Below are 21909 nucleotides of genomic sequence, written 5' to 3' on the forward strand. Positions count from 1 at the left end.
AAAATGGTAAATTAGGAGGGTGTTTTCCCTGAGAGACCCTTGTGCAGTAGCAATCAGCATAACTCCCAGATAATGTAGGGTGGGCCCACTGCAGACTTGCTCTAGAGGAAGCAGGGAGAAATGTCCTGGGAGAAATCTTCATTCTTATTTACTTATGATATTGTATAACCAAGTGATAAAAAGATATGATCATCTTTGGGGGCAAGAATTCTCCCCTCAAAGAGAAATTTGGGTGGAGAGGTGGAAGACAGGTTTAGGAAAAACTACAGTAAGAACAACCTGTGTAGAATTCCCAATTCTATGTATCTGATGTTGATTAATAGGTCGCCCACGATAATCTTTTGATGATTCAATTCCCACCCACCTTCAGGGTGTTTGATAGCTTTTAATAAAAATTTTTTCTTAGCTATGTTAGTGTTTGTGTATTTTTTCAGCTATTATCACTGCTGAAAAGAAAATAACATATTTTTAAAATGCTAGTGATTTTTTTTTTCCTTGGCAGAAGATTAGTATTTATTGATCCCAAGATTAGTAGTGGCAGGAGTTGAGTTCCAAAAGGTTTTGTTGCCTCTCAAACCTTGTTTTTGTTACAAAGTTACAAGTCTCATTTTTCCACAACCGCATTTTCTCACAGTGGCCTGTTCTCCTTCCTTTCACATGCAGCTGAGAATTCCTGCGTCATGTGGGACTTTCGGTTTTTTTAAGAGGTAGTCCAGAATAGTACAAAGAACGGTGATTTTGGAATCATAGATATAGATTCGAAGAGTACTGTGAGCAGGGCTTGCTGGGTGGATTGATGGGGTAGAAAAGTGGTCCTTAATTATTGTACTGATCTCAGAACTTAGAACATTTTACTTAGAGAATCTGACCATTTGTAAAAGGCACAACTCTCGCAGGCTCATCCTGCTTGAATACCTACTAGGCACATCAACTTTTTTCTAGATCTGAAGGAAGGTGTGTGACAGATGTGTCTAGCATATAAGTAAATAGAAAGCAGGACATGAGACATTTTCTACCTTCCTTCTCTGTGGGTAGAAGCTAAGCCTACAGACATCTTTCCAATTAAGTATGGTTAAACAGGATAACCAGCCAACATGGGGTCTATGAAATAACATTACAGCATAAAGAAAAGGGTAAAGTATCATAAGTATTCAGATGGAAGATTTTCTGAGTATGCTTTCTGTAAGAAACAAAAAAATTTAGATATTTCCCATTTGTCCTTTAAAGAACTCAATAAAATAAGATTTGTTATTAAATTAGAAAAGGAGACAGCAAGGAGAAAAGTAGGTTTTGTGAGTATATCAGTCAGTGTTCAAGTAGAGAAGCAGAACCACTAGGAGAAATAATATGTTAAGATTTATTATAAGGAATGGTGCTTTAGATTGTGAGGCCTGGCTAATAAGTCCAAAATTTGTAGGGCAGGATGGGGAGGGAAGATCATGGGCAAAGTCAGCCCACCAACATGGGCCAAAGTATCATGTGAGGAAGGGGAGATTGTGGGTGGGATGGAGCTCTCCACCGGCACAGGCTAGTGCTGTCCTCCACAGGTGGGATGGAATCCCTTCTCTCCAAGGGAAACCTAAGCCCTGCTTTTAGAGCCTTCCAGTTGATACAGTCAGGCCTACCCAGATAATCCAGGATAACCTCCCTTATTAGATCAACTAGTTAGGGGCTTTAATTACATCTGCAGCAAAGCTATTGTTATGAGGACAAGGATGGAAGGGGAGTGAGTTGGCAAAAATGATGCAGACATCCAGAATCCTAAAGCACAGTTAATTCACACTGGGGACACTGGGCCCAATTGATACTGTAGGAAAGGCCATTAGTGATCTAAAAAAACAAAGTTGAATAACTCAGAATACAGAGGAGTACTGATGTAGAGAAAAGAGAACAGAGATTGATCCTAAATTATTGAGCTCTACAGTCTAAACATTGAAAGGAAGAAAGCAGTGATGGAAGCTTTCATGCTCTTAAAACAGCACAGACTAAAGGAAACTACATTCATATATTCATTTGTTTATCCCTTTGCACCTTGGCCTCTTCTACAAACCTAATTCACATGACCCCTGAATCAAAAATGTGTGAGGAATTAATGGGAGAATACCTAAAGCTGGGGGTATATGCATGCAGTGGACTAGTCAGCAATGAAAGGAAATGTACTACTGCTATGTGCAGCAATGTAGATGAGTCTCAAACATGCTCATCAAAGAAGCCTTACACAAGAGTGTATATTCTATGATTTCATCTATATGGAGTTGTAGGACAGGCAAAACTAACGTAGGTGAAAAATTCAGAACAGTGGTTAACTCTAGGAATGAGGAGGAGAGGATTAACTGGAAAGTGGCACAAAAGAACTTTTTTAGATGTTGGTAATTTTCTTTATGTTGATACAGGTTTGGGTTCACATGTATATGCATTTGTCAAAATCAAATGGATATACTGTACCATTTGTATTTCATTGTATATGTATAAATCACCTAAAATTGTAACTACATATTGAATGCTGGTTAATTATATGCATGCTGAAGTATTTTGGGCTGAAGTGGACTGATATCTTCAACTTATTTTGAAATGCATAAAAATAAAGTGAGTGGATGGGGAAATAGAAGGAAGAATGGTTGGATATATATGTGATAAAGCAAATACAGAAAAACATTAATTGTAGGATCTAGGTTGTTGAGTGAGTGTCTGGTTATTTGCTGTGTAATTCTTTGAACTATGTGTACGTTGGAAAAGTTAATAAAATGTTTGAGGAAAACATAAAAAGGTGCTTTTTTTTAAAATTTTGTATTCCTTTTTTTATTTTTTATTATTATTATTTTTTTATTATTATACTTTAAGTTCTAGGGTACATGTGCATAACGTGCAGGTTTGTTACATATGTATACTTGTGCCATGTTGGTGTGCTGCACCCATCAACTCGTCAGCACCCATCAATTCGTCATTTATATCAGGTATAACTCCCCATGCAATCCCTCTGCCCTCCCCCCTCCCCATGATAGGCCCTGGTGTGTGATGTTCCCCTAACCACATTAGCTTAACTTGCTTGTATGATTGCTTGTTTTTGTCTTTGTGGTTTTATTTCCTAACAAAAAGAAACAGGGTGGGGTAATGGAAAAGATTTTTTTTTCCTTTTTTTCAAGACAGAAGAACTTTCCATTTTAAATCTTGATTCTGAATCTGGGCGAGTTATTAATTCTATGAATCTGCCTTCATTTGCACAGTGAAGATAACCAGGCCTCATAGGGTTACTGTGAAGATAGAATGGAAAAAGTTGACGTAAACTGCCTAGTCCAGTGCATGGTCCATAGCAGGCCCTCAGTACATTGTTTTCTCGTAATCTGTTATCCTCAGGAAGGGTCTACACAAAAGCAGATGTGGTACCAGTTGCTAAGACTTTTAAGAAATTGAGAGAGGATGTAGTGCAGAGGTCAGGGCGTCAGCTTCTGAGCAGGCGCATGACCATAGTATTGAGATTTCTACTCAAATGCTGAACTGACTCAGAACAAATAACAAATCACAAGAGTGGTTGTGGGAGGATGGTAAAGAAACAACTGCTTCAAGGTTGGAAATAACTAGCCTCTAAAGAATCCCGGATTTCCTAGTTAGTGCCTCATTAGCTCTTTTGTTTTTGATAAGGATGTCAGAACAACTGTGAGACACAAGTTAGATGGTGCTATTTGATCTTTTATGAGGATTCTATTTGTCCTTTTGTCTGGCCTTGCCACCTGCTCAGAGGTGTTAATTATTAAAATTTGTACCTGCACATGTAGTTGTTGCTTCTGGGGCATACTCTTTCCAGGCATGTGCCTCTGGTTAAACACCCTATAAATCCTGAATTGGTCCGTGCATATACAGTTCTGTAGGGAAAATATACAATATGAAAAATTGTGCTTCCAAGGAAATTTACCTTGGAAATAGGGATACCAGACTAATACACAGATGATATTTGGAAACAGTGTAATTCAGCGTAAAGTCACAGCTTCAAAAATCTGTTGATTCCTTTGTGATACTCACGTATAGAAGCATTTGAGGACTTCACAGTAAGGAGAAAACCACTGGGGTCCAAGAAGTCTGAGTGCTCAGTGAAGAAGTTTAGACCCATGGGAAGCCATGAAGAATGAGAGATGATAGCTGAGGTGAGGCAGGCACAACTTCAGGGTGCCATTCCCAGCTCCCTGGAGTTGAGTGTAATACAGCCTTGTGGGGCCATATGTGGCATCCCTGCAAAGACCTTAGTTCCTGTCATCCTAGGTTGGGCACAGAGGACTGCTGAGGAAGAGAGTATTGCTAGTGAAACTTGAATGTAATTTGATGTCCCAAGAGGACAGTGAAGACAGCAGGGAAACGGGAACTGGGATTTAATGAATATCTACTAAAGCCGGTCATAATACTAGCATTTCATCTACCTCTTCTCATTCGTTACAACTCTATGAGTGAGGTGTTGTTATCTTACTTTAGGGATGAAGAAAGTGAAGTTCAGAGATGTTACATGAATCGCGCTTGGTCACACAGATGGTAAATGCCAGATTCGAACCCAGATTTGTCTAACTATAAGCCCTTCCTCATTCCATCACTTTCAGAGTGACTCACTTTACTAACAGGGAGCCTTTATTTCAAGTGAAATAAACATTTTCCTTTCTGCAGTTATTAATGGATTGTCTTAAAGTTAGTCTTCCTTATTGTGCCAGAAAATGCATTTCTTCCTCTCATTAAACAAATAAACAAAGCTGGCAGTGCCAGAAATTTGATTTGCCCTTATTGTGGAGGAATAAAAAGACCCATGTGTACTGAACAAGCAGAACCTGTTTTTAGTGTTTAGCCAACTCCTGTCTGGGTGTTCTTTTAAAAAGTAATTATACCGTTTATGATACACCCATTTAAGTCCCAACAGCTATTCGCCCTTGGACCTCATGTTGTGGGGCTGCATTTGCTTCTGTTATTATTATTTGAGTAACAGAATATGTGTGGGGGTCACCTGTATATGCCCGCCTGTGAAATTGGTTGAACAAACACTGTATATTAAGTCAGAATACAGAAATGGCCTGATTCTCTTTTGCAGGGCTGTGTTCAGTTGAAGATTTTGTGTCCTATACTTTCTCAGCTTTTGTGGCTTTGTTTTGCCTTTACTTGAGGGCTGATTCTGTCTGGCCACAATAAAGCTATTCACACTGTATATTGTAGCTTAACTTTACAGTCTTAGGCGCTTGGAGAGAGTGGTGCTTACCTAACTTGTCTTTATGTTTGTTTGCTCTTTGTTTTTATATTTTCCTCACTTGTGTTCCTTTTCTCCCCCATTTACAGATGCTGGCCCGCGAGAGACATTGATGCATTTTGCTGTGCGACTGGGACTGCTGAGGTTGACGTGGTTCCTGTTGCAGAAGCCAGGTGGCCGCGGAGCTCTCAGCATCCACAACCAGGAAGGGGCGACGCCTGTGAGCTTGGCCTTGGAGCGAGGCTATCACAAGCTGCACCAGCTTCTAACGGAGTAAGTGCTCCTTCTCCTTATTTCCCTCCTCTCATCCCCAGCCCCACCCCCGATTCATAGGAGTACCACCCACTTGGCATCTCAGTGTGTGTTTGCCACAAATTAAAACCTCAGCTCTGTACCTTGCCTTCTGCTGGGGTTTTGTAAGCTTGCTCCTGCTAACCACTTCATTGTCTGAGAGAGAAACGTAAGTCATGTTACCGTTTTCTCTCTCCTCTGCCTTCCTGCCTTCTTCAATTCGTATCTCTTATATTTCACTATTTTACTCGAAAGTCAGAATGAGCCTTGTCTGTGGAGGTAGCATAACATTACCAATGTATACAGTTTATCCTGGTTTAGTACAAGAGGAAACAGATTGCTTATATATTTTTTCTGGTATATCTTTAAGACTTGAAAGAGTTAATTGGAAACTAGTACTTCCATGTAATAATTGCATACAGAAATATGGTAAACAGTTAAGTTTTGGATTGAATGTAATTTCTGTGAATAAAATTTGAGAGCAGTGGTTTCTTCATATGAATGGCAATAAAAAGCAACTGAATTGTCCTGGAAATGTGCAGTAGGAAATCCTGTCTGTCTTTGGGCTCAATTATTATATGTCCTGACTCTTTAAAGAGTTCTCTGGAGGAAGGTTGTTAATCAAAACATTTGAAGAGCGCTCTTTTTTTCTTGTATAAATAAAGAAATAAATGCACTAGAGCAGCCAAAAGTTTTTATTGGAATGTTTATATAAAGAAGTTTCAAGAATAGTTTCTGTTTAGTATATTTTTTATTAGTTTTGTGGTTATCATCATTATCTTTTCCACCACATTATCTGAACAAGTATAAACCCCATTGGATCTATGTTCTTTAGCAGTCGAGGGACCTGTGCAAATTGAGTCAGTAATAGCAAATTCTCAGATGTTTTTCTCATGCCATATTTAATTTGTGCTTTATGTTTTACCATTTTTAGCCGTGTATATAGTCTGGAAGGACCAAGACGAGATCTCAGAATGTAATGCTACTTATGGTTATATAAACAGCTTTTTCTTGCTTCACTTGCCAAGCTTGTAATTTTCCCCATCACGCTAAAGAGACGGTTCTTTGCAGAAAACTTTCTGATGGGTGCTCCAGATACAGTGGTGGTAGGAAGGGCACTTATCTCAAATGAGCTTTGGATACCTGAGCTCTCCTAAGACAGTATTCCAGGGAGTGATACGTTCTACTCCTTCACACTCCCCATCTGGCCAGTGATTGGATTCATTCTACTGTTAGCCTTATGGCTTCAGGAAGAGAGGCCTTGTTTCAGAAGTTGAAACAGTTAACTCCACATAACTATTGTGAAGTTCAAATGCATTTCCTCTAAATTTGATTTTTTGCTGGGAAGCAGATTGGTTAAGGACTGCCATCCAAATGGGGAAATAAAGTGATTACAACAGCTTCATTATATCCTTGGACGGATGTCACAAGACTGTTATTGCAGCACAGCTTTAAGGAAACTAGAGTGTGTTTGTTCTTAGACTTTTTTTGGCTTGCTTTAAAGTACTACTTCTGTTACATGTGGGAAAGCCACTTACCTCCTTTTGAAGGGAGACTGATAAGGGAAAAACAACCTGAGAAATCTCCAAGTGGAGGACCCTGATAGAAGAGGATGAGCACCTTACTGCAGATCTAGTTCTTTACTTGAATTCTGGGATGTTACTGTTCTGAAGCTTAGAAAAAGTGCTGAGTCATAATTAGCAATTAAAAATGGAAAGGGGGCGATTGTCCTAAATCACACAGTCTGAGTGTGATTCTAGTAGAATTTGGTAGAATTTCAGTTGTTAAAGGATCAAGAATGATCATCATTTTGTTATTGGTTTTCTTTTCTCCTTTCCTTCCTGTTTCTTTTCCTATATACATAACATAAAAATGGTTAAAATCATAAATTTTAGGTACAGCATTCAGTGGCGTTCAGTACACTCACAACACTCACAAAGTTATGTAACCATCACCACTCTTATTTCCAGAACTTTGTCATCACCCAAACAGAACTTCCTTTCCCCCAGCCCATGATAACCTCTGTTCTCCTTTCTGTCTCTAAGAATTTGCCCATTCTGGGTACCTCATAAAAGTGGAATCATGCAATGTTTGTCTTTCTGTGTCTGTCTTTCACATAGCATAATGTCCTCAAGGTTCACCCATGTTGTAACATGTGTCAGAAAAATAATATATATTTCAAAATTGCTAAAAGAATATATTTGTTACCACAAAAACATAAGTAGCTGAGATGATGGATATATTACTTAGCTTGATTTTATCTTTCTGTAGTATATACATAGATTAAAATATCACATTGTGCCCCATAAATAAATAAATTTATATAATTATTATTTGTCTGTTACCAAACACACACACACACACACACACACACACAGCCAAAAGTGGAAACAACCTAGATGTCCATCACAGATAAATGGACAATGTGGTATATTCATATAACGGAATACTACAGCCTTAAAAAGAAAAGATCATCTTTAACAGATGAAACTGAGATCCAGAGAGACAAAGTGGTTGGATTGGGATAACAAGGTGGCAGGGCTGGAAATAGAAGCCAAAAGGCTGTCCAGAGCTCTCTCCTTCCACTCCTGGGATTCTTAAAAAGTGGCCCAACAATAGATTTCATGGGGTCTGTATCTCTTGAAATTATAAACATTTATGCACATGTTTTTCTGAATAAAGCATTTGTTGGTGAGATTCACGAAGGGGTTTGTAGAAATTTAAGAATTGCCACAGTGTATGATGCTGTCTTTCTAACAGTTTATTAACTTTTGACTTTGCGTATCTTCTTCCCCATCCTGCTTTTTAAAAATGAAATTGTCCACATATAAGCCTGCCTCTTTTATTGCCTCTTTTCAGTTAGTATGAAATTGAAGTATGGCTATGTACATTTTACATTTATTGAATAACTGGTTGCATTCTACACTTTACTGAAAAGTCAAGCTTATTTAACCCCATTTATAGCCCTTCCAAAGTACATTTGTTGTTTTAATTCTTTGGTGCTTTACCTTGTTTTTTGCTTTTTAATTATTAAGTGGGGAGTGGGGAGCCAGAGTATTGTGCTGGTTAGGGCCCAAGTTCTTTTTGTGTTTCTTTGTTCAAGGCTTATTTTGATTGCCAGTCTATTTTGATAAACCAGGTCTTACTTCTGTGAAAATTATGGTTAGCCATTCTTGGACATGCAAGGATGTTCTAAGATCTATCCCTTTAGAAAACGCTTGAACTTTATATTAAATCCTACCAGATAGTAATAACTACTCAGGACATTTTTTACAGTTGCCCTTTTTTGTAACCCATGATTGTTCACTTTCACTTAGTTCAGTGTTAGGGAAGGCAGAGCTTTTGTTGACTTGCTGTTTTGCTTTAGCTTATATTTAGATCTTACATTATGAATATGAATGCATTTGTGATCTGAAAATTTATCTTAAATACATTGTATTTAAGTTTCACCTTAAGTAAATGAAAGAATTCATGTAGGGAGCATAACTCAGTGATTGACATATATATTATCTCTTATTTCCCTTTCTTTAATTTTCTGTCTTGCCTGAGAAATCTTAGTCCCAGAACAGTACCCAAAACATGTAGGCCTACTTCTCCTTTAGTTAGACAATCATCTCCTCTGATTTGAAGACCCCACCCATTGTCACCTAACTAGTTAGTGATAAATAGGTAAAGACCCCAGTTTGCAGGCTCTTGGTTTCATGAATGCTAGGAAGTGACAATATCAGATGAACGTGGTGTTGTAGTTATCTAAGAAGAAAATATTAGAGCCAGATGTTATTGGATCTGGCTGATCTCTTACATGTCACAAAGTAGAAATCTTGGGATGTGGATCACCCATGTTGGGGGTAAGAGGGAGCTTGAGAGTAAGAGGAGGCTCCAGGTAGTGACTAGGTATGCAGACTTGGAAGTCAAACCTAGGTTTGCATTTTGACTCTGCCATTTGCAACCTTTCCTCACTAAGCCTTGATTTCTTCATCTCATAAATAAAGGATAATACTGTCTACTTCCTGGATGATAACACAGTCTCTAGTGTATGCAATATGAAAAATTAGGGCTTATTTGTCATACAGATTTTGGTTATTTTTGTGGAGCAAATAAAGGTGCTATAAATATTTCAGCTTGGAGAAAGATGGTAGTATAGTATGGTAGAATTGCATATGGATTAAAAGCTTAATTTAAATCTAAGCCTGCCTACTTAGTAATTAGTGTGACTTGGAAAATGTCACCTATCCACTGAGTCTCATGTTTCCCCTCTCTTAAGGATAATACCTGTTCTGCCTACATCACAAGGTTAAATAAACTAAAAAAAGATTTGTGCAAATACTTTGTTAAACTCTAAGATACTCTGAATGTTTCTTATAATTATATATTAATAATAATAATGACATCAGTAAAATTAGAGTTAACTGATCAATGAAACTCAAATTCCAGTTGATTGGTCTACCAGATACCTTGTTTTGTAATATTTCTTGTAGTTCTCTGTGAATTAAAGTTAGTAGAGAGATTGGAGAATTGTGGTTACACTGGCTGGTTTTGAATCCAGGGTCTACTTCTATGAAACTGCATTATTTATCTTGGGTAATTCACTTAACCTCTCCAAACCTCAGTGCATTTTTTTTTTTTTTTTTTTTTTTTTTTCTCACAAGAAGAAGAGGACTATCTTCAATGGGTTGCTTTGAGAAATAAATCAAAGAATTCATGTAGAGAGCATGATTCAGTGATTGACATAAATGTTACCCCCATTTCCTTTTCTTTAATTTTCTTTTCCTTCTAATGCCTATGTCAGTTTTTCATACCTTAGGGAAATTTTACCAGAATCTTGAAGTATTTTAAGCATCATTTGAATGTCCCTACTTGATGTAAGTTGGAAATTATTCCCTGGTATAGTAGATACTACTTTAAATAAAATCAGTTTGGCCCTCTGATACATGCTGTGATGTTGATGCCTGTAGATTAATGGAGCAAGGAATTCTAGATGGATAAAGAATCATTTACAATCCTTCCACCCTTATAAGAGTATTTCTTTTAAGAATTTCAACTCTGGAGTGGTGGCATACAAGTCTTGAAATATTTCAATTGCCATAGGAGGCAGTTTAAACATACTTGTCCTCATAAATGTCATCTTATTTTCAGTATCAGCTGAACAAATCTTCATTTATTGAATGCCTATACTGCCCTAGAAACAGTTTATCTGTTTATGGTTTCTCATCTGTTTATGGTTTCTAGTCTATGTGTTTTTTGAGGAAAACAAGGTTCTTATAATAACTATACATTTATATTACCCATTATATGACTTTTAAAGTATGGTTGATTACATTCAAGCTACCATTTTACATAGGGTAAGTATTGTCATCTCTGATTGATTGATTGATTGATTGAGATTGACTATTGCTGTCACCCAGGCTGGAGTGCAGTGGCGTGATCCTGGCTCACTGCAGCCTCTGCCTCCCAGGTTCAAGCGATTCTCCTGCCTCAGCCTCCCGAGTAGCTGGGATTACAGGCGCACGCCACCACGCCCGGCTTATTTTTGAATTTTTAGTAGAGACAGGGTTTCACCATGTTGGCAAGGCTTGTCTCTAATTCCTGACCCCAGGTGATTCACCCACCTTGGCCTCCCAAAGTGCTGGGATTACAGACGTGAGCCACTGCACCTGGCCATCTCTGTTTTATAATTGAGGCCAGAGAGGTAAAGTGACTTGCCCAAGGTCTCGGTTCACAAGATTGCAAAGTAATGGAACCTAAAGTCCACCGATCTGTCCAGGTTGAGAGAACACCTGCGAATGATGAACACAGACCCAACCTGACTAGCACTAGTTACTCAGTCACGATTTACTGTAGTAGGCACTATTGGCCCCTCTCAAAGGGTTTGTGCCTGTAAGTTCTCAAGTCCTTCTTACAAGACACTTACACTTGAAACCTAGGTGTAGGGTTAGATGGTAGAGTAACTGCTCAAGAATACATATTTCACAATGGAACCGAGTGCTATTGAGCAAGATGTTCTGCCAACATAGTAATTTTGCCCTTTTAGATTCAAGTACTTGACAAGTGGGTCCTCAGTAGCCCATCTGGTGCAAAACAAGTTTGGAGACTTTGCTTTTGCATAGTAAAGCAAAAGATGAAACAAATATACAGACTTATCTTAAAAATAATAACCAGAGAGGCAGAATTTGGGATAACTTGACCACTGGCCAAAGTCACACTCATCAGTCTGTCCGTCCCTTCGTATCTGACCTCCTTTGTCACTGTGGGATCTAGGTCTTTGTGTCTTGGTAAAGATAAGGTTGTAGAACTGAGTGGAAACTAGAGAACGGGGGAGGACACTAACATTTATTGAATATTGAATACCTGCTTTGTATTATGCACAGTACTACCTTGGTGCTTTACGTGCGTTTTCATTTAAAACCTCTCAGCAAACCTCAGGTAGGCTAAAGCAGCTTGTCCAAGGCCATATAGTTAGTCGCTGTTTTCACAGCCTGTCTTTAGGTTGTATTCGGATTTATTCATAGAATTATTTGAGGAGGCATGTTTGGTAGCTTTCTCAGGCTTTTAACCTAATTAATTTATGATGATTAATAACTCTGGTTCTCAGTGCATTTTTTTTTCCCCTTAGTTTTCAGCTGGGCGACTTCAAGAATATTGACATTTTGCATGTTTTAAACTATTTAACCAGTAATCTCAGGATTGCGTATCTGGCAACATGCTAGAAAATTGCGAAATGTACTTCCTGAAGATAATATTGTACTTATAGAGCAATTTATTGTATTCGTTGCTAGGTGTTTTGTGTAAATTCTCATATATTTATCCTCTCCCCAACCCTTTGAAGGTGGGCATTTTATCTCCATTGCGCAAGGAAATATAATAGCCACAGCTGGTAAGTGATGGAAGAATAATTTGAACCACATTATAACTCCCAAGTCCCATGAACTTTTACACTCCCTTGGGCTTTCTAAGAAGATGAATAGGAATTGAAAGTTGGTTGGAATCACGAAGCCATTCCAAGTATCTTGCGTTTCCATACACTTCTTTTCTCTCCCTGCGGAATGACACATACATACTGAGCAAGGTATGTGTTTGTTCTTGGTCACCATATAACATTTAGACTTCAGAGTGGTCAGAGTTGTGAAATAACACTACTTAATCTGTGGTAACAAATTATCTATGGCAACAGCATGTGATTTGTTTCTGACTTCACTCCAGGCCTACATGGAAGAAAATACAGACCTGGAGTATAGGGCTTGATAATCTTGTGTGAGAAAATGAAGGATCAGTTGATGGCACATTCTACTCTTTAAAAACTACCTATGATTTTTACTTGCTCAATTCTAAGGTTTTCTTAAAGGCATACCAATAGAAAGCATGACTTCAACATTTTACCTGCATTTATTATTGGTAGAAATAGAAGTGACTGGGGAAACAAGGGAAGTGATTAGAGAAACAAGAAAAAAAACTAGGTGTGTTGAACAAACAGTTTCGCTAAAATCAATATTTGGCTGAAGCAGAATATCACCAGCATAGAATGAAGTTATGTGATACAAGAATAAAAATGAGGTAGTAAAAAATACAACCAATCCTATACGTTTATTAATATTTACCTGTTCTGTTTTGAAAGTTTAACCTTATAGTAGGAGAACAGTTTCTCAGCATTACCAGCTTCTAGATTGTTCTTGATTCATTAAACAGCATATGCAACTTCTCCTAGCACATCAGTAATATATCTAGTTGAACTACAGACAGTTGTAATTCAGGGAAGTTTTTCAGTAAAATGTTCTAGAAGGAATTTTGTGTTAGGATTCTGGATTTAATAAATCACCAAAATCTTTTAGCTGCTGAAGTTGGTTATTGTGTAACAATCATTTTGACAAGGTTTTGTTTAAATCTTTAGTGTCCATAGACATAAATAAGGAGGAGTATTCTTACTAAAGTCTATTTTGTTTCATTAATGAAAACAAAATGTATTTTAGGTACCTGGTATTTTTCCTAACACTTTTAAAAAATACATTTATATCTGGATTGAAGATGATTTATAATAGTTTTTTGGCTTTTTTTTTTTTTTGACAGAGTCTCGTTCTGTCACCCAGGCTGAAGTACAGTGGTGCAATCTCAGCTCACTGCAACCTCCGCCTCCCAGGTTCAAGTGATTCTCCTGCCTCAGCCTCCCGAGTAGCTGGAGCTACAGGCGTGTGCCACCATGCCCGGCTAATTTTTTTGTGGGTTTTTTTCACCGTGGTAGCCAGGATGGATTTATCATAGTTTTTATACATTATTTTGGCCATTTTTTCTTATAAAATTTGGAGATGGCAATGTTGACATTTTGCTCTGAATTTTATTCTTGTGTGAATGATTTCCAAGTTGAACTTACCCTCGAAAGACCATGGCCTAAATGGAATATCTGCAATCAAGTGATTCTCCTGCCTTAGCCTCCCGAGTAGCTGGGATTACAGGCACTTGCCACCATGCCTAGACAATATTTTGTATTTTTAGTAGAAACGGAATTTCACCATATTAGCCAGGCTGGTCTTGAACTCCTGACCTCAGGTGATTCGCCTGTCTTGGCCTCCCAAAGTGCTGGAATTACAGGCGTAAGCCACTGTGCCTGGCCTAACATCTGTAATTCTTATACCATTTACATTTTGATAAACATTTGTTGGCTTAATAAAGATAAAATGTTCTTCCTAAGGTTATCTAGCCAGTACACTGTCTCTTAATACTCATTTTAACTGTCAAACTATCCATTTGAAAACTCTTTAGTTGTTTTTGCATATGACATTAACAGTTTTTACAGTCACTGATTATTGTAGCATTTTATTCTTATAGTACATATTGTACACTTTCACTGGCCAATAGAATTTCTGCATAAAAAGCACATAAGGAGATTTGTACTTTAAATCAGGGGTTCTCAACACCTGGGCTGCAGACTGGTACTGGTCCATGGACTGTTAGGACCCAGGTTGCACAACAAGAGGTGAGTGGCAGGTGGACGATCGAGCATTACCACCTGAGCTCACCTCCTGTCTAGTCAGTGGTGGCATTAGATTCTCGAAGGAACAGGAACCCTATCGTGAACTGCATGTGCGAGGGATCTAGGTTGCATGCTCATTATGAGAATCTAATGCCTGATAATCTGAGGTGGAACAGTTCCATCCCAAAACCATTCCATCCTCCCCCCCACCCCCATCTGTGGAAAAATTGCCTTCCATGAAACTGGTCCTTGGTGCCAAAAAGGCTGGGGACTACTGCTTTACATTATGTAGAGAATGCTTACATAGTACTCCTTATTTTACTAGTATTTCTTGTATTGGTGGTGCTGCCTCACTGATAATGATGGTAACCCTGTAATCACTTAATCCTTGTTCAGTAGGCATCTATCTCTTTGGCCTTAAAAATGGCAAAGCTGAACTTGGGTGCATCCCTATTGTTTAACATCTCTATAGGCCTCAGTTTCTTCATCTATAAAATAGGGAAAAATATGTACCTCATAGATCTGTTAGGATTAAAGAACGTGTTTATAATGTTCTTAGGAGTTTAGATATCTCTTTATTTGGAGAGCTAGGAAGGACAATTCATTGGAAATATTTCAGGTTCGTATGAATATGACATCTCTTTTTCACCACCAGTTTCTGACTTACTGTTTTCTAGTCAGCCTCACCCCACAATTGTAACTATCTCTTGACCTAGTGGGGAAACCGAGTGCCATTTTCCTCACAGATTTTTGGAGGATAAATAGTGGTAGGTGATGTAGGGGTAGTTGCCTGACAGTTACCCCACAAGCAAGTTTCCCTTACTTTTTTTTTTTTTTTTTTAGAGTCTAATACTCAGAAGTTGCCTTTTTTGGTTCATTAGAATTATACCAGCCCTCTAGTATACCACACAGTCACAATATATCGGTCATTTTGGGTGGCCAGACAGCTAACACTTTGCATTCATGTTCATTTTATCCTCATGACAAATTTAATATTTTCACTTTACAGATGAGGAAATTGAAGCGCAGAGAAATTTAAGTATTCCAAGATCACAGAGATGGTAAGGTCAGAGTAAGGAATCAAACCAACTCTGTCTGACTTTCCAGCTTATGCTCTAACCATTACCTTATAAAACTTTTTTTGTTTAAAAGCACAAAATTTAGAACAAAGTATTCATAGACAGTAGTTGCTCAAAGGATGTGCATTCTTTTTCTTTGCAGTCTCCTTATGCTAATTAGTAAGGCAAGAGTGGCAGTTCTATGTTCCCTGCCCCCCGGCAAAAAAAGGAAGGAAGAGAGGAAAACTAAGTTTCAGTGCTAAAATATCTCGTGGCCCTGGGTATGCATGAATGCATATCTGACCATAACTAGTCTAGCAGTGAGTTCCCTTCAGATAACTAAGATACATCATTTTCAGGTGGATTAGCTATCCCTGAACCCCTACCTCTTTCTGGCATTTAGCCTCTCCAGCTCCATTTGAGTAGAGCTGTGGTTGGTTTTGTAGAACTCATTAAGGTTTGGCACTATTATGGTGATGTGGTTTTGAGAAGATAATGCAATAGCCCTCAAAGAAGGAACTACATGCTGCAGTTCCTTGTCAGAAGTAAACTTGGAGCGAAACACGCCTTTAGGAGGGGTGACTAGGCTGCTTTCCTCTACTTTTAAAGCTGTAGTATGAAGCCAAAACTAAAAGAGGATGGGCTTGCGATATTCGTGGTGCTTGGGCAGCCATGTGTGAGTATCAGCTTCCAGACCGATGCTTTGTAAATCTTCATTGTTTATTCTCTGACATTTTCTCTGGCTTTTTGCTATAACTCAACCTGAAGCATCACTGAACTTCCCTGAAGAACTAGTGTTTTTAGGATCCAAAAGTGTTTCTTTTTTTCTGCAGTTAAGTTAATTTGACTGGGTTTTATATGTCTGTTAGCATAAAACCCCAGTGTTTTCTTGAGTTGCAGCATGCTAGGCAAGGTAAGAAGGCAGAGGTTGATTGGTTGTCGATAATTGCATGTCAGGTAGAATGCTAGAAAATTAGTTGAAACTCATGCTGGGCTTATTGAATTTTGTTGTATAATGTGCACAAACTGTGGACACTTGGTTTGAATGCTGTAACCTTATCTCTGAGAAATGACCTCTAATTTGTGTTATTTTGCAGTTGAAAAACTTGCTATGGATTTTATAAAATTTATAACAAAAACCCTAATATACTTTATTAGCTTCTGATAAATATTACATCAGATATCCAGTTAGTATAATTTGAATGTGGTTTGAAACTTTTTTAGAGGTAAGTTTCTTTGTGTATAGTGGAAGATGGCACATAAGTTTTAGAATTAGGTCTGGGTACAAATTGTGGCCATTTCACTTAGAGCTGTGAGTGAATTCTTGTGGAAATTATCCATTAAGTCTCAGTTTCCACACATGCAGAATGGAAATACACTTATACTTGCCTCAGAGTTTTTGTGAGGATTAGAAGTAGATAATAAACCAACAACATAATTGTTTTATTATCATTATCAAATATGTACTGTATATAATTTTATGTTCTGTACTCTTATATGACTGGCAGCACAGTAGGTTTGCTTTCACCAGTATCACTGCAAATATGTAGTGCATTACAACATTATGACAGCCGTAACATCACTGGGTGATAGGGATTTTCCAGCTCCATTATAATCTTATGGGAACATCATTCCATGTATAGTCTATCATAGACTGAAACATGGCTAAGTAGCACATGACTGTAGTAAATATTAGCATCCTTCTTTCGTTATTTCATTTTTGCCTTTCTCCCTTCAATGTTTTCTCACCCCTCCAAGAATAAAATCCTAGCTCCTACCAGGACTCACAAAGCTCTGTGAAATCTGAACCCGGTACAACTCTTGAGACCTCATTTCATAACACTTTCCTCATTCGCATTGCTCTCTCTGCACAGCTACAGTGGCTCTAACCTCCCTGGCCAGCTCATTGCCACCTCAGGATCTTTGCACTTGTGGTACACATTACCTGATGTTCTTGTTCCCTAACTCTGCATGCTGGCTCTTTCATACCATTCAGGCAATTATTAGGTCACCTCCTCAGAAAGCTCTTCTGAAGAAGCCACCATTTCCAGTCGAAGACATTTTCTACCATAAGCACCTGTTTTATTTTCCTTAAATGAAGATTTGGATTTGCATTTTAGACTACATGCAGAGTAAATAAAAATTCTCTACATACTTTTGCTGTAAATGTCTTCTGGGATTTTTGTATATACACTTCCTTTTAGAGAATATGTGCATTTGAAATGGTTTTAAGATATGAGTGTTCAGTAGAATACCTCTTAGTGCCATTTTAAAATGTGATCTAAAGAAATATTTTGCTTTTATCTTTTCTTTCTGCTCATTAATTCGCATAAATTACTACACTAAATTGCTTTAGAATGAATAGATTGCTTGGAATGAATTTTAAAATTTATTTTTTAGCCCTTATTTCAGCCCTTAGTTCTGTGAAGCCTTGGTTGACTTGCCTAAACACTATTTATCTGCAGAACCTTGGCCTTGTTACTTGGAAGATTAAATATGATACTTATCATGAAAATGCTCTGAAAAACTAAATACAGCTCTACAATCGTATTATATTTGTTATGTACTGTGATTTGTTCCTGATATTTCACATTTGATTCAGGGAAATCATGTCAACACATTACAGAACCTGTTTTGTTGTTGTTTTTGTTGGGTGTGGGTTTTTGTGTGTTTTTTTGTTTGTTTGTTTTGAGATAAGGTCTCATTCTGTTGCCCAGGCTGGAGTGCAGTGGCCCAGTCATGGCTCACTGTATCCTCGACATCCTACCTCAGCTTCCCCAGTAGCTGAGAATACAGGCATGCACCACCATGCCCGGCTAACTTTTGAAAATTTTTTGTAGAGATGAGGTCTTGTATGTTGCCCAGGCTGGTCTCAAACTCCTGGACTCAAGTGGTTCACTTGCCTCGGCCTCTTAAAATGCTGGATTAGCTGGATTATAGGTGTGAGCCACCATGCCCGGGCGACAGAACCTCTGTGTGTGATTTTTTTTTTTGAGACAGAGAGTCTCACTCTGTTGCCCAGGCTGGAGTGCAGTGGTGCAATCTTGGCTCACCGTGAGCTCCGCCTCCTGGGTTCACGCCATTTTCCTGCCTCAGCCTCCTGAGTAGCTGGGACTACAGGCGCCCGCCACCACGCCCGGCTAATTTTTTGTATTTTTGGTAGAGATGGGGTTTCACCGTGTTAGCCAGGATGGTCTTGATCTCCTGACCTCGTGATCCGCCCGCCTCGGCCTCCCAAAGTTTTGGGATTACAGGCATGAGCCACCGTGTCCGGCCTGACAAACCTCTTTGTAGCAGGACCGTTTCAGCTGTTATTTGGATGCTTTTGATTTTAATAACAATAACAACAATAATAAAGGCTGAGTGAGACTGAACTTTTAAAATACTCCTGCTATTGTTAAATTGGTTTTCAGCTTTGCTCAGGCCTATATGAAGTTTACCTTTGGGAGAAAATGAAACCTTGTCCAATGGGTCTATAGCTTATACTCCATGCCATATTCCTATCTATGCTATGCTTCTCTCTTCTGCTAGTAACTTTTCTCCCTGGAACCTGTGCACATTAAATTTCATTTTTCCAGTAGTTCATTTTTAGAATCTTTGCTTCAGTGATGAATTGGAAAATTTTTAAAAATCTAATTTTTCATAAGTAATTTGAGAAGTTCTCTGACCCACCTTACCTGTTTATTGTGCAGTGCTATTATTAGGGTGAGTAAATCAATGTTACATGTTTCTGCAAAAGCAGCAAATTACAGGAGAAACATGAGAAAAGTCACCTCTAGTTTGTCATTATAAAAGACATTATCTTTTTATGAGGACCTATTTTATTAATGTAACTGTTTTTAAGTAGGATAATCAACTTTAATTATAACTTACGAAAAGTGCCGAATCAGGTCAGTGGGCTATATAAAAATACTCAAGGTCATTAGAAGCTTATTGGACTTGTTGAGTATGGGTTCTTTTCTTGAATTTTAGTGATGATAACCTCATACATAGTTAAGTGAACTTCATGCCTGAAGATGGGGGTCCTGCTCAGACAAATGAGCAAAAATTTATCTTTTTTTCTGAACTGAAAAAGCTAGTTTACAGAGTGATGATTTCATTGTGATTACAGTTACCAGTTTCTGTAAGTATAGAACACATCGCTTGTCCACTAAGTTGGAAGCTTGTTAATCAGCTGACTTTTAACGTTCACCATTACACTGGAGTTTTGGGTTCATATTTACTTCTTAATCTTTCTATCATATTTAAGTTTCTCATGATCTTCAGGAATAAAACTGAAAGAAATGGATGTGCATTCCTTTCTCTCCTGGTTCTGTTATTTAAATTGGTAATCCTACAGGGTTTCTGTTTGATTTTGTTTTGTGTTTTTGCCCCACGAGAAAGCTAAAGAAACTTTTTGACGTTTTAAAGATGAATGTGTACTCCTCCCTTCCCTTTCCCCTCCCTCCTCCTTCTCCCTCCCTTTGCCGTCCCCTCCCCCTCATTTCTTGGAAATTTGACTTTCTTTTCTGTCATCAGTTTGAAATTACTTTATCGAGTTATATCATTCTTTCCAAGTTTCAGCTTATTTTGTAAGCAGTTCTCTTTTTTCCTATTCTCATTACCACTGTTGTTGATCTTGGTCAACAGGGGTAATGTTCTCACTTTCAAAATAATTCTCAGGGGCCTGTGTTTCTCAGCCTCACTAAGTAGCATGAAGCACTGGTTAAACAGAAGACAGTTAAGTAGCTAGTAAGCCAATAACTGTCATGGAATAGACAAAGACACACAAGTTCTGACATGGATCAACCTAGTTTGTGTATAAATACAAATTTAAGTAATATTTAAATAGAAATCTCTTTCAGTGGTCCCCAATTATGTTTTTTTGGCACCAGGGACTGGTTTTGTGGAAGACAATTTTTTCATGGACCTGTGGGAGGAGGGGACGTGATGGTTGAGGGGATGATTCAAGCACATTACATTTATAATGCCCTTTATTTCTATTATTACTGCATTGTAATATATAATGGAATAATTATACAACTCACCATAATGTAGAATTAGTGGGAGCCCTGAGCTTGTTTTCCTGCAACTAAACAGTCCCATCAAGGTGCGATGGGAAATAGTGACAGATCATCAAACATTAGATTCACGTAAGGAGTGCACAGCCTAGATCCCTCGCATATGCAGTTCTGGATAGGGTTCACGCTCCTGTGAGAATATAATGCCACTTATAACTTAAAATCACTTAGATGCTCTGAGTCATCTGAGGAGTGAGAAGGTTGGAAAAGAGAAAGTACATTACTGAGTGAATGAAGATTATCTGGGATTGTTCCTTAGGTGAGGATCTATTTGATGTTGGTGTTAGTCTAGTGTGAACTAAATATAACTGCATTGGAGCCTAAGCTCAGATGTCTGCGTCATGGTTTATTTCTCCTGTGTTCGTTTCAGGGAGCTCCTGTGATACCTGCTGTCATCAAAAAAAAAGTAAAAATAAAATAATCAATTAATTCTCCCTCTTGCTTGCCTGACACCTAGTCTAGAGTGCTGTGGTGAAACCATAGCTCACTGCAGCCTTGACTATTCACCTCAGCCTCCCAAGTAGCTAGGACTACAGGTGTGCACCACCAGACCTGGCTAATTTTTTTTTTTTTTTTTTGGAGAGAGTGGAGGTGGTCTTTCTGTTTTGCCCAGGCTGGTCTCGAACTCTTGGCCTCAAGCAATCTTCCCACCTCAGCCTCCTAAAGTGCTGGGAACACAGGTGTGAGTCACTGCACCCAGCCTATTTATTTATTTTTAATAATTAAGTTGTACATAATAATATTCATGAGGCCACCTCCATAAGACAGGTTTATTTCATTATCAGATATTACCTCCTACATTATAGAATTTTTAATAACAGTTGCAGCTCATCCTCCGTTTTGTAGTCTGATAGTTTCACTTTGTCATATTTTCTATTTCTATGGTCTTTATAAGTATTCTTGAGGCCCTCTTTTGTTTATTATGAGTATTTAAATTATTCAACTAATATTGAATATTAATTTCTGATTTTTTAAAAAATTAAAACTAATGAGTACTGGAGTGAGCCTTATCTTTTACCTACTGATTTTTTGCTACTGTTAAATTATTTCCTTAGGCTAAATTTCAAGGAATTGTATAATTAGGTCAAAGGAAATGATGTTTGCAACTCCCATATTCATTGCAATGTGGCCAGTATTAGCTCTGCTTTTCTTTTTTAGATAACTGCCACCATAGGTTGCTTTAATGCAGTGTTTTACAACCTTGGCTGCACATTAAAGTCTCTACGGGAGCTTTAAAAAACACTCATGCCTGAGGACCACCTCTAGGGATTTTGATTTGATAGATGTGATATGTCATCTGGACATAAGGTTTTTTTTTTTTTT

The 21909-nt window shown here is 38.1% G+C and overlaps 1 protein-coding gene across 10 annotated transcripts in view; it reads left to right on the forward strand.

Annotated features, from left to right (window-relative positions):
• Positions 1 to 21909, forward strand: part of AKAP13 (A-kinase anchoring protein 13) — a 362601-nt gene that overhangs the window by 159686 nt on the left and 181006 nt on the right. For 8 of the 10 annotated variants that reach the window (XM_026448352.1, XM_026448354.1, XM_026448353.2 and 5 more), the window contains one exon: positions 5305 to 5488. In XM_026448352.1, coding sequence (XP_026304137.1) covers positions 5305 to 5488 — 184 coding nt within the window. Of the gene's footprint in view, positions 1 to 5304; positions 5489 to 5578; positions 5676 to 16088; positions 16203 to 21909 lie in introns of those variants that run through there. The other 2 variants (XM_023187224.2, XM_023187222.2) reach the window with 2 other exon arrangements.

Source organism: Piliocolobus tephrosceles, chromosome 6 (assembly GCF_002776525.5).
Source record: "Piliocolobus tephrosceles isolate RC106 chromosome 6, ASM277652v3, whole genome shotgun sequence".
Classification (NCBI taxonomy): domain Eukaryota; kingdom Metazoa; phylum Chordata; class Mammalia; order Primates; family Cercopithecidae; genus Piliocolobus; species Piliocolobus tephrosceles.